The sequence below is a fragment of the Hydra vulgaris genome, chromosome 06, assembly GCF_038396675.1.
Source record: "Hydra vulgaris chromosome 06, alternate assembly HydraT2T_AEP".
Lineage (NCBI taxonomy): Eukaryota > Metazoa > Cnidaria > Hydrozoa > Anthoathecata > Hydridae > Hydra > Hydra vulgaris.
This window is the reverse complement of record NC_088925.1, coordinates 12,927,112-12,943,452: the sequence shown is the minus strand read 5'-3', so window position 1 is coordinate 12,943,452 and position 16,341 is coordinate 12,927,112. Positions and strand designations below refer to the sequence as shown.

The window sequence follows — 16,341 nt, the reverse complement described above, 5'->3', positions numbered from 1 at the left end:
CCACATAAAAATATAAAAGCCAATACATTAACTTGTTGTTGAACATACTTTCAAGACTCTATCAGTATTTTCCTACCTAAGAGAAGCTGCTTATCAATACCTACAGTGGTGTAAAAAAACATTAGAATCAACAAAATATTTTACTAGTAGTAAAATGCTGTTAAAGACTAGTGGTAGAAATTTCTGTTCAGAATTAAGAGGTTTAAATCCACCCTATGTCTTTTAAACATAGTACCACGCTCAACTTGTCTCTTAGCACGACTGCCTTGTTAAACAAGATTTGTGTTTTAAATTTTACCATTGAGAGAAAGAGTTTCAAATAGAAAATCAAAAAAAAAAAAAAAAAGGCAGTCTCCTTAACAACCACCTATGGAGCCTTGGGGAGCTAGATTAAGTAATTTTTTAATTTTTAAAAAAAAACAAAAAAAAAAAACAATGGTTTTATGTGAAATAATTCCTTTGTAATGCTGAAGTCAAACATTTGATTGATACACATTTTGGATTAACAAACTCTTCAACATTTTTGATTGTGACAGTTTTATATTTTAGGCACATTGATTTTAATTCATGACTGAATTAAAATCAATGAGGCATTGCAAGTTTATTTGTGCTGTGAAGTTTGCATGTTGATTTTCCTTATATTTTAAATTTGATTCATATCTGGTAAATTTCTAGGCTATGGAAATTTAAATTTTTTTTCTATAAAATTTCTCAACAACTTGGTCATATGACGGAGAGTTTATTCTGGCTATGAAATGTTAAAACCATTTTTAATGAACAACTCAATTTTAAAAAAAATCTAGGTTGTATATGAGAAAGCCATTTTTAATGAACAACTCAATTTTAAAAAAAATCTAGGTTGTATATGAGAAAACCATTTTTAATGAACAACTCAATTTAAAAAAAATCTAGGTTGTATATGAGAAAGCCATTTTTAATGAACAACTCAATTTAAAAAAAAAATCTAGGTTGTATATGAGAAAACCATTTTTAATGAACAACTCAATTTAAAAAAAATCTAGGTTGTATATGAGAAAACCATTTTTAATGAACAACTCAATTTTAAAAAAAATCTAGGTTGTATATGAGAAAACCATTTTTAATGAACAACTCAATTTAAAAAAAATCTAGGTTGTATATGAGAAAGCCATTTTTAATGAACAACTCAATTTAAAAAAAAAATCTAGGTTGTATATGAGAAAACCATTTTTAATGAACAACTCAATTTAAAAAAAATCTAGGTTGTATATGAGAAAACCATTTTTAATGAACAACTCAATTTAAAAAAAATCTAGGTTGTATATGAGAAAACCATTTTTAATGAACAACTCAATTTAAAAAAAATCTAGGTTGTATATGAGAAAGCCATTTTTAATGAACAACTCAATTTAAAAAAAATCTAGGTTGTATATGAGAAAACCATTTTTAATGAACAACTCAATTTAAAAAAAATCTAGGTTGTATATGAGAAAACCATTTTTAATGAACAACTCAATTTAAAAAAAATCTAGGTTGTATATGAGAAAACCATTTTTAATGAACAACTCAATTTAAAAAAAATCTAGGTTGTATATGAGAAAACCATTTTTAATGAACAACTCAATTTAAAAAAAAATCTAGGTTGTATATGAGAAAACCATTTTTAATGAACAACTCAATTTAAAAAAAATCTAGGTTGTATATGAGAAAACCATTTTTAATGAACAACTCAATTTTAAAAAAAATCTAGGTTGTATATGAGAAAACCATTTTTAATGAACAACTCAATTTAAAAAAAATCTAGGTTGTATATGAGAAAGCCATTTTTAATGAACAACTCAATTTAAAAAAAAAATCTAGGTTGTATATGAGAAAACCATTTTTAATGAACAACTCAATTTAAAAAAAATCTAGGTTGTATATGAGAAAACCATTTTTAATGAACAACTCAATTTTAAAAAAAATCTAGGTTGTATATGAGAAAACCATTTTTAATGAACAACTCAATTTAAAAAAAATCTAGGTTGTATATGAGAAAGCCATTTTTAATGAACAACTCAATTTAAAAAAAAAATCTAGGTTGTATATGAGAAAACCATTTTTAATGAACAACTCAATTTAAAAAAAATCTAGGTTGTATATGAGAAAACCATTTTTAATGAACAACTCAATTTAAAAAAAATCTAGGTTGTATATGAGAAAACCATTTTTAATGAACAACTCAATTTAAAAAAAATCTAGGTTGTATATGAGAAAACCATTTTTAATGAACAACTCAATTTAAAAAAAATCTAGGTTGTATATGAGAAAACCATTTTTAATGAACAACTCAATTTAAAAAAAATCTAGGTTGTATATGAGAAAACCATTTTTAATGAACAACTCAATTTAAAAAAAATCTAGGTTGTATATGAGAAAACCATTTTTAATGAACAACTCAATTTAAAAAAAAATCTAGGTTGTATATGAGAAAACCATTTTTAATGAACAACTCAATTTAAAAAAAATCTAGGTTGTATATGAGAAAACCATTTTTAATGAACAACTCAATTTTAAAAAAAATCTAGGTTGTATATGAGAAAACCATTTTTAATGAACAACTCAATTTAAAAAAAATCTAGGTTGTATATGAGAAAGCCATTTTTAATGAACAACTCAATTTAAAAAAAAAATCTAGGTTGTATATGAGAAAACCATTTTTAATGAACAACTCAATTTAAAAAAAATCTAGGTTGTATATGAGAAAACCATTTTTAATGAACAACTCAATTTTAAAAAAAATCTAGGTTGTATATGAGAAAACCATTTTTAATGAACAACTCAATTTAAAAAAAATCTAGGTTGTATATGAGAAAGCCATTTTTAATGAACAACTCAATTTAAAAAAAAAATCTAGGTTGTATATGAGAAAACCATTTTTAATGAACAACTCAATTTAAAAAAAATCTAGGTTGTATATGAGAAAACCATTTTTAATGAACAACTCAATTTAAAAAAAATCTAGGTTGTATATGAGAAAACCATTTTTAATGAACAACTCAATTTAAAAAAAATCTAGGTTGTATATGAGAAAACCATTTTTAATGAACAACTCAATTTAAAAAAAATCTAGGTTGTATATGAGAAAACCATTTTTAATGAACAACTCAATTTAAAAAAAATCTAGGTTGTATATGAGAAAACCATTTTTAATGAACAACTCAATTTAAAAAAAATCTAGGTTGTATATGAGAAAACCATTTTTAATGAACAACTCAATTTAAAAAAAATCTAGGTTGTATATGAGAAAACCATTTTTAATGAACAACTCAATTTAAAAAAAATCTAGGTTGTATATGAGAAAACCATTTTTAATGAACAACTCAATTTAAAAAAAATCTAGGTTGTATATGAGAAAACCATTTTTAATGAACAACTCAATTTAAAAAAAATCTAGGTTGTATATGAGAAAACCATTTTTAATGAACAACTCAATTTAAAAAAAATCTAGGTTGTATATGAGAAAACCATTTTTAATGAACAACTCAATTTAAAAAAAATCTAGGTTGTATATGAGAAAACCATTTTTAATGAACAACTCAATTTAAAAAAAATCTAGGTTGTATATGAGAAAACCATTTTTAATGAACAACTCAATTTAAAAAAAATCTAGGTTGTATATGAGAAAACCATTTTTAATGAACAACTCAATTTAAAAAAAATCTAGGTTGTATATGAGAAAACCATTTTTAATGAACAACTCAATTTAAAAAAAATCTAGGTTGTATATGAGAAAACCATTTTTAATGAACAACTCAATTTAAAAAAAATCTAGGTTGTATATGAGAAAACCATTTTTAATGAACAACTCAATTTAAAAAAAATCTAGGTTGTATATGAGAAAACCATTTTTAATGAACAACTCAATTTAAAAAAAATCTAGGTTGTATATGAGAAAACCATTTTTAATGAACAACTCAATTTAAAAAAAATCTAGGTTGTATATGAGAAAACCATTTTTAATGAACAACTCAATTTAAAAAAAATCTAGGTTATATATGAGAAAACCATTTTTAATGAACAACTCAATTTAAAAAAAATCTAGGTTGTATATGAGAAAACCATTTTAAATGAACAACTCAATTTAAAAAAAAATCTAGGTTGTATATGAGAAAGCAAATGTGAGCAATAAAATAATAATTTTATTGTGATTAACTTCAAAAAGTAATTTAATGCTGGTGGCCTTCGGTTAAATACAGATACTTTGTGATTTGATTATTTAGCACTGTCTTCTTGCTTGGTCTGGGAAAAAAAAAAACATTGAAAAAATACTATTTATCAATATCAAGAAAAATTTAGTGCATGAAAGTTGTTTAATGAGCTGTTTTTATTCAATAAGCACACTGAATTTAGTAAGACAATGTAACAAACATATTGTCTTTGGCGTCTAGCCGATTATGACTTTAGTTTTTATTGACACTAATGAAAGGTATGTAGCAACATCCTTTGCATGAAACTCAATACTATTTTGGATTTCATACCAATTAAATCATCTTTAATAAGATCCTTATCATTGATGTACATTGAAAAAGTTTCTTAAACTGCCAATGGTTCAAAGCTCTGGGTCTTATAAAGTTAATTATTTTAATACATGTGGTCATAACTTTATTTAAAAAAGTATGCAAAGTTTGCGATATGAATGCACATCAGTGTAAGAAGAAATAAGTTAACATAACATTAACATTAACAAGTACTTCTTTCTTGATCAATGTTGCAAAACCAGAAGTGTTTCCAAGCATTATAAGTGCTCCATTAATCAACTTCATGTTATGCAAAAAAAATTTTATCATACTAAAAACATGTTGTTTTTGTAGTTGCCAAAAGTATGTAACAAAAACTCTTCCTTCATACTATGTGTTTTTAGATGTACATAACATACAAACACCAAGAGCTACATTTTTATACATCAGTGCTTTCGCCCAGTTGCATGCTGAATGGAAATTGCAAAGAGTTCAGTTCATTAATGACCAGCTGCAAAACGTTGGAAGACATTTTAACAATTCTAGAATGGATGACATCATTTAACAAAGGTATTGCTTCTTCTTTTTTTGATCGCTACCAAAAATAAGTTCTATTTTGTCTAGTAAACAAGATTTTAAAAAAGTTTCTGCAATAGTGTAGGGCTTTACAATATGCAACTAGTGTAGGGCAATACAATATGCAACTTTGTATGATGCTTCTAAACATGATTTTTGTGTTAGAGTAAAACCTAATTTGGTTATAGTGCAATCTTTTGCAATTTGAGCTTTTTGGCCCAAAACACATTAACATTTTCAAATGTGTTTCTTGGGTGGACAGATTTAAAATGTTTTGACCATTTTACTGGCTACAAACTGCCATTAGCAAAGCACTTTATCAAATAAAAAGCAGTAGCTTTCGTGTTTTATCTCATTCAGTAAGAAAAGGGAAACCATAGGTGATATATAAAACAATAGATTTCCTTTTTTTTTGACATTATTAACAAACTAAACAAAGAATAAAATTATTTTTTACAAAAATACGCTTTAATGAAAAACTAAACATTGCTTTTGTTTAATATCAGACTGCACATATCTTGCTATCAACTATCAATTGAAAATATAAAAAATTTTCCTGTTTAAAAGTAGTAGAACTTAAGCTTGATCTCAATAACTTGAACTCTAACTAAGACGGTGAAGTTGCTCATAAAGTTAGACAATGAAGTTGCTCATAAAATTGGATGTAAAAGTCTATATATCTGCAATAGATAGTACAAGTACAGCTTTATGCATCAAAAAAAAATACAAATAAAATTTGTTGTTATTTTTATTGACCTATGTACACAAAAAACATAATCTATTTAAAATACAAGTGAAACACGCAAAGTGTCTTTTTGCTGTTTGGTATGCACATACTTGCCCACAGTCATTAAAACTTTACTTGTAAAGATAACACATGTCAAAATAACCACTAAATCATACTGCATTTGTAAAAAAAGTGTTAAATCATCCAAACAAAAATTAAAGAACTTTTGATAAACTGGTTAAAGTCTCCAGTTTCTTTGTACTTTCCAAAAGTAACAAGAAACATAACAGCGTTCTTTGTTTTTTTTACTTTTATCTACTTTAAAAACGTAAACACACATGCTTTAAGCTAAAAAATCAGTAAAACTTGTAGATGATTGTAGTATTTTTTAAACCAATGTATGTGTATGCATGTGCACTAACAATGAACAATTTTAAATTTTGTTGAAATTTATTTATTGTAGAACCTGAATATTGCAACATACTTGCTTTTTTTCCAACAATGCTATTACTGGCAAAAAATGTAGACTTGTTTTATAATATAAAGACGAGTATTTACTTACTGGAGTTAATAAAATTTTTTGTTTATATTACATTTATATTACTTTTTTATTTATTCTTGTTGTACCATATGAGTAATTAAACTATTACAGTAGAGTATGATACCATATGGATCATTACAGTAGAGGTTACCATGGTCACTCAAGCAGAAGTGATTACTATATTTGTCATTACAGTAAAAAAGATCACCTTTAAACCTAAACTATACTGGAAATGTTTCACTGAAAAAAAAAAAAAAAGTTTAGTGAAACTTTAAATCAGATTACCAATGCATGAAGAAAAGCCCAAACTACTGTACCTTACTGCTAAATCTTTATTTATACTGTTAATTATTAATATTGATTTATACTGTTTATTATTATGTTTATATAATACAAGATTATGTAAACTTATATTTTAAGCTTATATAATCTTGCTAATGTTATTAAATTTTTTTTTAATTATTTTATCAAATTTTTTTGCCATTTCTTATGAGTAGGTTAAACCAGGTGGACTTTTAATTATATTACTTAAAAGAGCCTTTATGATTTGCGAAGGTTGTAAATAAAAGAGAAATTAAAGATTCATAAAAAGATATCCCAAAAAATTTTTTGACTAATCATAAAATGAATATCTTCTTAAAAAGTTTCTTAAAAAACTTGAAACCATTCTTTTTTCTATACAGAGAATTTGGGATGCAGCAACCAGTGGTTAATTTCATCCAATATTTTGATATTTAATTGGTGTACTAGGAACTTTAAACTGAGGAACTGACCATCAAAAAATTTAAATTGAGGTAGTAATCAGGAAAAAATTTGAATTTTAGGTACTTCAGTACCTAAAATTCAAATTTTTTCTCTGGTTACCAGAAAAAAATTTGCTAAAAAACTCAACCCATAAGTAACTTCCAAAATTTTCAAATTGAATATTTGAAACTAATGCAAAACTTGTTCTATATTTATATTCACCATGTTGTAAAGATGATGAAAGAAGATACTAAGTTAATTGGCAACAATTCTTATAAAATACAAAGCAACTTTATTATTTGACATGATGAACATTGCATCACTAACAAATTAAATAACTTTTACAAGTCACTTTTGCTCTAACTTGAGGCATTACATTTACCATATGGTAATAATTTTCAATAAAAATTAACGTTTTTTAAAGCCTTAGACATGTATGCTCTGATAATCTTTTTTGTAAACTATGTAAAATTAATCTAAAACAATTTCTCCAACAATTTCTAAAACATTCATAACTTAGTTTACTATCCGTACATTTTCTCCAAGTACCATCTATAAACTGAAACTACATTTAGCACTGACATAACATTAAGTAAATCTTAACATTAGTTATGTGCTTTATTTACACCACATTGATCATTGTCTTGTTGTTCCACCCTACTAATTTATTGTCCTATTACTTCATTATCCTATTTTCTTATTTGATTGTCGTATTTCTTCTTTAAACCACATTGACCATTGTCTTGTTGTTCCATCCTATTATTTCATTATCCTATCAATTGATTGTCCTATTTTCTACTTAAAAATCTACAATTTTTCTTTACATTCTCAAAAAACTAGTACCAACAATTCTAATAATCTTAAAACTGCCTTTCTGTCTCCAGCCTCTTACAGACAGCAATTTTTTTTTTTTTTTTGCCTCACTACAATTTTTGCAACTTCAAGTATCAACTGCAACTTAGTATCAGCTTCAAGTAATTAAAATCTTTTTTCTAATAATTGTTTATCTAATTATTGCAATCTGATTGTTTAAACCAACCCCTTCTTTTATATATAGCTTCTTATTTTAAACGCGCTAGTAGTGTTGCTAAGTGCTAAATATGCTAATTTGATTTATAATATTTTACAGAGTAAAAAATACCTTACCATAAAAACATTCATAAATCTCAAGAACACTATACCTAGGTGTTTTACTAAAGTCTAAACATCTTATGTCTTCCCAAGAGTTGCAATTTCTATTAGTTATTTAACACTCATAACACCATCAGGGGCTATTCTAGACCCTTTTTGACAGCGTAGAACATATTTGGGCAATATTTGTGACTATAGATCAGCCAAATACAAAAGATGCTCTCAATACAGTTGTAAAAATGTACAAGCTTCTAAGCTATTTTAGTTCAAATAATTAAAATACAACATTAAAATTATAAAAAACTTACACAAGCAGCTCGGACAACAACTATCCTTTGAAACAATCAGCTGATCTTTAGGACACGAGGCATCAACTTTACATACTTCTGGAATACATGAAACTGTCCCTTCCTATATAAAACACAATTTGAAAATTTAGCTGCAACAAGTATAGTCCTATTGGATAAAAATTAACAAATATAAAATATTATAATTCTAATTGAAAAAATTACATTACAATAACAGGTGGTGCATTTGTCAAGCCTATAACTCTTCTTGTTAGCCAATTGACTTCCTTTAAACCAACAGGTATGATCTTTCCAGTGTATAAAACTTGCTGCTACATCTAAATTAAATTCAAAATATTTTATAAATAAAATATATATATTTTACAAATCTAAACCTAAATTAAACTGAAGAAACAAGATTATAAAAAGGCTTAATTCTAGACACCATAAATATCAAAATAAAAAAATATATATTAGTAATCTTGAAAACAAATAAAGATTTTCTTTTAAATATTCAAAAATTTTGAAGAATCATTCCCAGTTGGTACATCAAATTTTGAAGAATCATTCCCAGTTGGCACATTAAATTTGCATAAGTAAATATACTAGTTGGGTTGAAGTTTTTAGTAAACTTTTTTCTTCATTTATATTTTTGGATTTCAAAAAAAGTTTTTGCATTTTTATTTGAGATAAAGTGAATAAAATATATTAGTTCTAATCTGACATAAATCGACATTAGAAAATAAACCCTAAATAAAGACTTAACTGTAAGGTAGAACTTTAACAATTCCAGTTTTAAAAGATAAATATATTTTAAAAAGTTATACCTTTATCACAGATTGGGCAACACTCATCTTGGGTCTGAATAACATTTGAACAATGAAGATGAGGACAGTTGATGTGAGTACATTCCAACAAACTGTTCTTTAAGTAAACAAAATTTAAACAAAATTTAAAATAAATAAATATAACCAAGAATAAAAATTTAAAAGTAAATTTACTTTGCATATACATGAACGACAACTTCCTATTTTAATTGTTTGTCCTTCATTTAGTAGAATATTGTTGTAATAACATCCTAGGATTGGAAAAAGTTATAATTAATAAGTTATAAGATCATGCTTTTATATAAAAAACAAAACAAACTTTTTTACCTGAGCATCTTGGGCAACATTCTCCAGGTATCAATATAGGGCTTGAACAATTAACTATGCATTCGGGTGAAATGATGGAAACAACACCTTCCTTTTAAAACAAACAAAAACATTATGGAAATAACGTCAAAAAAAGTTTTCATTAAAAAATAACTTTATTAATAAACAAGACAGAAAAAAAAACTTTTAATATTTTTTATAACGTTATTAATTTAACTAAATGTTTATTTTTTTGCTTTTAATTAAGTATTGAATAAACTTTTTGCTAATATTTATCAGGTCTTCATAAAAGCTCTGTCCCTTTCTATGACAACAATATTTGACACATAAGCATATGTTTCTTTGGTGCATGTTAAGCTGTATACTTTTATTATGTATCTTGATATTATCTAGTTGTTGAAAATAGTCAGCAACTGGATAATTTGGAGATGGAAGTTCGAAAAAAGAGACAGACAATATTACATTAGTTTTTTTTAAAATCTTTTTTATCATTCACATTCATAAATCCCTTGGGACACAGATGAAGAAAACTTTTTTTAAAAATTCTTGTTATATTCCTCTGTCAACCCTATAGCTCTAAAAAACAAACCTTGACAAACAAAACTGCTGCACTGATAGTGCAGTACTTGGTGAACAAAAGCATCTTTCACTTTGAAAGTAAGATGTCTATCATTACCAAAACCACTTATGGACCTACAATATTCAACCTTTAATACTGAAATAACTTTTTATTTTTTTATTTTTGACAACTTCCTTTCCAACAAGGCTGCAAGCAACTACTATTAGAGTTGGAAGTTAGAGGGAAAAAAAGATGAAGTTTATAGAGCAAGATAACGATCGACAGACAACTTAAAAGATTGCAAATTATATAAATCAGGAAAACAAGATGCAGGAAGCAAATTCCAAAGAACTGATATTTGAGAGCAAAAATTTGATGAATAAAAAATTTTAAAGCACTAAGGAACAGTCACAGTAAAAGGATAAGACGTAATTGAATGACGAGTAACACAAGAATAAATTTTAGTGGATGGAACAAGAGGCGCTAGCTCTTTAGAGCAGTGGTCAGTATAGTATTTATAGAAAAGAGAAAGAGAAGCAACATTAAGATGATGTGATAATTGTTGGAGGTAGGCTGCAAGAGCAGGCCCAACTATGTTTACATTGCGTTTACAGAACCTTGAGGAGCCCCTGAAGTTACAGGGTATGAAGAAGAGTGCTGTCCATCAAGGACAAATTTTTTACTAAGGAAGGATTCAATAATCTTAAAGCCTGATACATTGTAAGAAGAGAGCTTATGGAGAAGACCAGCATGCCAAACTTTATCAAAGGCTTTAGAAATGTTCAGAGCGATAGCCTTAGCCTCTCCACACCTATCTAATGCACGATAAAACCTATCAGTTATTACCGTTAACAAATCAGCAGTAGAATGAGATCAGGTATGTTGTCTGGATCACAATCTGTAGAAGAGTCTGAGCAGGAAATTACTTTGGATACAGAAGCTGGAGTGATACAAAAGTCAGGCAATGAACTAAACTGTTTGTCAGCTATATCAGGAAGAACGCAACTATTGGAATCAAGAAATGATATTGATGAGAAGTTCTTAGCAAACAATTTAATCTTGTCTTTATGTGAGGTGAAAAAATCTAAACCATACAAAAGAGGTGGAATAACAGATTTGGCCTTATTATAGATACTGCTGAAGATTCTCTAGAAGTCATGAAAGCCTAATTTTTGAAATGAAATTTGAGATTTTATGACCTGAGAATAGCAGGCTTTGGCGTTAGACAAAACCTTTTAACAATGGTTTCTAGCAATAGTAAATAGACATCTGTTTTCTGGAGAATCGGTTTTGCTGATAGATATGAAAGTAATGGATTCGAATCAAAATTGCAGCAACACAATGAGAGGAAAACCAAGGACAATAGTGAGGCTTGACTTGGAATTATCAAGAGGGAATAAAAGATTCCATACCAGCCTGAATCCAAGAAGTTATGTAAGAAGCACATTTATCAGCCGGAAGACAAAAGATTTCTACCCAAGGGTCATCACGGAAAGAGGTACGATGATAGGGGGATTTTGATGATGAAGAAGAATGAGATAATAGTTTTAGATCAAACTGTAATCAGAAGCACCTATGGGTGCAGTGGAGAAACTGAGCACTGAATAGGATCAAAAACACAAGACATAAGTCAAGTAGAGAAGGTAAATGATTCTGATTGTCTGGAAGGCAAGATGGAAAGTTGATTGGGAAAGGCAAAAGTTGTGGGCCTTACTGCCTCCAAAGTTATTGACATTAGAGCCAAGCCATTCAGTTAGATGAGCATTAAAGTCATCAATAATAGCAATATTGGCTGAAAGATAAAGAGAGAGGGTTCAGTTAATTGGATCAGAAATAACATTGAAAAGAATGCAGATTTGAGATGAAGGAGAGCAATATAGAACAAGGAGAAAGGTGCTAGAGTGAAATAGTGCTAAACGAAAGCACAAAAAAGAATAGTCTCTGAATTCAAACCTAGTTTCCTGACAATTGGGTGAATTCTTAGGAATGTAAATACGAATTAAAGGAAGATAAACACCAACACTAAAATCACAAGATAAGACAGCTGAACTCAAATTAGTCTCACAAAAACAATTAGGTCTGGTGAACTTTGTAAGAGATAAGACTCAGCAGAAAAAAAAGTTACTTCAAAGACCACGAATATTAGTGAATGATAGATTCAGAGAACTTGGTGATGACAATGGTTTTTTGTGTTTTTGATACTTTAGTCATTTTCAAAATTGGTTAAAGAACTTGACTCAAAGCATAGATAGCACTCAGTACACTATCTAATAATCCATGCAATTGCCTCATTACTATTAATAAAGCCTTAGAAGATAATAGAATGAGTTGCCTAATCATATGAACAGAGACACAAGCAAAACCAATGCATTGAGTCAAGGAGATCTAGCATTTAACTACCTAAACTGGAAACAATGTATTATAAATACATCTATGTCAGTCTAATAGATGAAGAAGGGTGGTGAGGCTGGATTAACAGATAGAACCTGTTTACCCCTTAAATCTTTGCCTAAGAGGCCTTCTACAAGACAGTAAGCGGATGCATTCAACATCTACCCAAGATGAGTATTTTTATCTCAACATCATCTTTAGTCTTTTCTCAACCAAGAACCCCAAGGTAGGGGTTGTTTTAAATCAGGGTTGGCTTCTCCTAGCCTTTGTCTAAAAATACATATCCTACAAAGCAGCAGAAGATAAAGCAGGTTGTACTAGGTTACATGTTACCAGTAGCAGAATAACCTGACCTGACATAATTATAAATGTAAATATAGATATATAAATAATTAAAAAAATTACCTTGCATTTATAAATTAAGCAAGTATTATTTTCATCAACCCATGTGTCATCATGCTTGTGATAGAAGTCTCTATAGAAACAACCTGCAATACAATTAGGACTAAGTTATATTCTACTGAATTTGAAGTTTTATACTTATATATTTATACTTTAAAAATATGAAGATATTCATATATTTTGTTTTTGTGCTTTTTGTGTGTGTTTATTTAATTTATGGTTCTAACATATCAGTAAAAGTTTGGACTAATTCAGCGAGTTTCAGTCAACAATTAACACCTGTTAGCTTATTTCAAGTTATTCAGCTTATTTTTAAAAGAAACATTTGAATTTAAATCATTCAATTAGAAGATTACTGTTACAGTAAACATCTGTATTTTCTAAAGAAAACAATAAAATTAACAAATACTGTGACTTACTTTGAAAAAAAGTACAATTAGTGTCTTTTACATCAATTAATTTTAATTTAATTTTTAAAAATTCTCAACATGTTTCAATTTAAAAAGATATTTTTAATAGTGAAAATTTTTTACTGTTAAAAATTAAAAAGTAAATATTGTTGAAAAAGAAAGAAACTTTGTTCATAACAAAGAGGGCTATTTGAAATCAAAATTCCTAAAAAATCGAAAACTTTTATGTCGAGCGCAAAAAAAAAAAAAAAAAAAGCTCATATAAGTTGAAAAAACTAACAGATGCCTAAAAAAACTAATTAAGTATAGAGAAATTATATTAATTATAAATTGTGCAACATGTCAGTGCTCATTCATTTGTGATTCACATGGTACTCACAGCAGCCATTGCAACCAAGCTAATGGCTAGAAAGAGTCTCAGTACTTCTTTTTTTAAAAGAAAATGTGAACGAAAGTGTATGCAAATATCCAACTTATGTAAACTTCAAACCATGTAATGTTAAAACATATATCAAATTTTGCAGTGTAATTTTTACTTAAAAAGTGCTTTGCGACAATATCTCCTTAAGCTTGATTTATAGCATTTATTTGCCGTTTTATACAGTCTTTTGTTTATTAAATACTACTAAAATGTGGGTGGTACTATACACCTAAATGGCTGAAGTGGTTAGTTCACAGCATTTCTAATACAAAGTAGCATGGTTAAAATCCCACCATTTGCACTTTTTTCAAAAATCTTTTTTGATTTTTTAAAATGCAAAATAAATCACTTTTGAAGTTCTATAAATGTTATATACATAAAGATATCATACACTATAACAAACAATAGGAAACGAATCAAAAAAAAAAAAATATTTGTTGTTTTATAAAGTCTCTATTGTTTATTAAATGTATCATGTCAGGTGGAAGGAAGCTCATCCAACGAAATCTTTTTTGCGGACATTTACTAGGAAAGTAGTGTCACCTGTGGGGGAAGTTGAGCTTTCTATCAGAATAAATGGGCAGACTAATTTGTTAACTTTAATAACCACTCCAGGTAAAGGACCTTCATTGATTTGCAGAAATTGGCTAAGAAAAATTAGAACTAATTGGGAAAAAATATTTCATGCAAGCTCAGGAATCCCAAGAAGTCCCAATTCATTCCAAAATGTGCTGGGAAAATTTAAGGATACAGTGGTACACATACCTTTGCTGCCTAATGTGAAACCGAAGTTTTGCAGAGCATAACCTATACCATATACTTTATTGGAAAAAGTAAATGTAGAACTCATTCGGTCGATATCTTCGGGCAACTACAGCCCAGTAAGTCATTCCCGTTGGGCAGCTCCAATCATTCCAGTCCTAAAAAAAGACGACACCATTCGATTGTGTGGAGACAATAAACAGTCCGTAAATCAGGCAGCAATATGCAATAGTTATTCCCTACCAAGGACAGCAGATTTATTTACAACTTTGGCCGACGGATTAAAATTCACAAAACTGGACTTAGCATTTACCTATCAAAAATTACTTCTTGATAAAAGCTCCTGTGAATTTTTTACAATAAACGCTCATCAAGGTCTATTTGAACCTACACAACTACAGTTTGGAGTACACTCACCATCAGGAATTTTTCAACGAGAAATTGAGAAGCTGATTGGCAAATAGCCATTTACCAAAGATCAAGTTGATGACATTTTAGTGTTGAGGTGGTTGAATGAGGAGCATTTAAAAAACGTTGAAAGGGTTTTACATATTCTGGAAAATGCAGGACTAAAGTTAAAGGAAAATAAATGTGCATTCATGTTGTCTAAAGTTGAATATCTGGGTTTTAAGTTTACAAAGGATGGAGTTGTACTGCTTGAGGACAAACTTAACGCAATCAGGAATGCTCCTGAACCTAATGACACTTCCCAGGTAAAATTGTTCCTTGGCATGATCAACTATTGCCACAGACATTTACCAAATCTAACAACAATCGTGGAGCCACTCCATAGATTTCTTAGAAAAGGCATTCCTTTGTTGTGGGGCAGACTGCGTTTGACTGTGACAGTCAAACGCAGTCTGATTTACAGCAAAATTATGTTCGCCTAAATTGCTGATACATTATGATCCAAAAAAGGAGCTGATTTTGTCTTGTGACGAGCACCTTATGGAATCGGAGCAGTGTTGCCACATATTACATCTGAGGGAAGTCAAAGACCAATTACTTACATATCCAGAACGCTATCCACAGCTGAACGAAATTATTCTCTAATTGAGAAAGAAGCATTATCTATCGTATTTGCCACAAAGAAGCTGCATCAGTATTTATATGGGAAATATTTTACTCTAGTGACAGATCACAAGCCTTTATTGGGTTTATTAGCTGAAGGAAAGCCTATTCCAGCCATGACTGCTGTAAGGATTTAACGTTACGGCGTTAACCCTTTCTGCTTACAACTATTGTTTGAAATACCGTAGTGGGGCTACTCATTGAAATGCAGACTGCATGAGCAGATTACCGATTAAAAACACAGAGTCATCGGTTGCAGAGAATGTAACTTTAATGATGGAACTATCCAGCACACCAGTCTCAGCCAAAGATGTAAAAATCCATTTGGCACGAGACCCAATCATGAGTCGAGTGTTAGATAGTGTTCTTAGTAGATTGCAGTTTCCTAATGAAACAGGATTTAAACCTTTTGTAGCTAGAAAATATGAGTTAGGAGTCAAAGGAGGAATAACCTCTAACCCTTAACCACCACTTCAAAACTCGTCACTAAACCAGTTTTCACTGCAACCGAATACATCTAACACGAAGAAACTACTATCCACGGAGGAACCGACAGCCAGCAATGCAGTGTAAAGTTTCACAGAAAAGAAAGAGGTTAGCAAACTTCCCCCCGTGACGGAATCGAGTATTGCACCAGTGGAAGCACGCAAGTCAGGGCAACTCCAACAGAGGCCAGTACGGTTCCGG

The 16,341-nt window shown here is 29.0% G+C and overlaps 1 protein-coding gene across 2 annotated transcripts in view; it reads right to left on the bottom strand.

The window, feature by feature from the left end:
• The window catches only part of LOC105849617 (kielin/chordin-like protein), a 55,109-nt gene that overhangs the window by 25,906 nt on the left and 12,862 nt on the right, over window positions 1-16,341 (bottom strand). The window contains exons 4-9 of one of the 2 annotated variants that reach the window (XM_065799247.1): window positions 12,994-13,076; window positions 9,639-9,729; window positions 9,486-9,562; window positions 9,312-9,408; window positions 8,710-8,822; window positions 8,506-8,608 (exon numbers count right to left, since the gene is read on the bottom strand). In XM_065799247.1, coding sequence (XP_065655319.1) covers window positions 8,506-8,608; window positions 8,710-8,822; window positions 9,312-9,408; window positions 9,486-9,562; window positions 9,639-9,729; window positions 12,994-13,076 — 564 coding nt within the window. The remainder of the gene's footprint in view (window positions 1-8,505; window positions 8,609-8,709; window positions 8,823-9,311; window positions 9,409-9,485; window positions 9,563-9,638; window positions 9,730-12,993; window positions 13,077-16,341) is intronic. The other variant, XM_065799248.1, reaches the window with a different exon arrangement.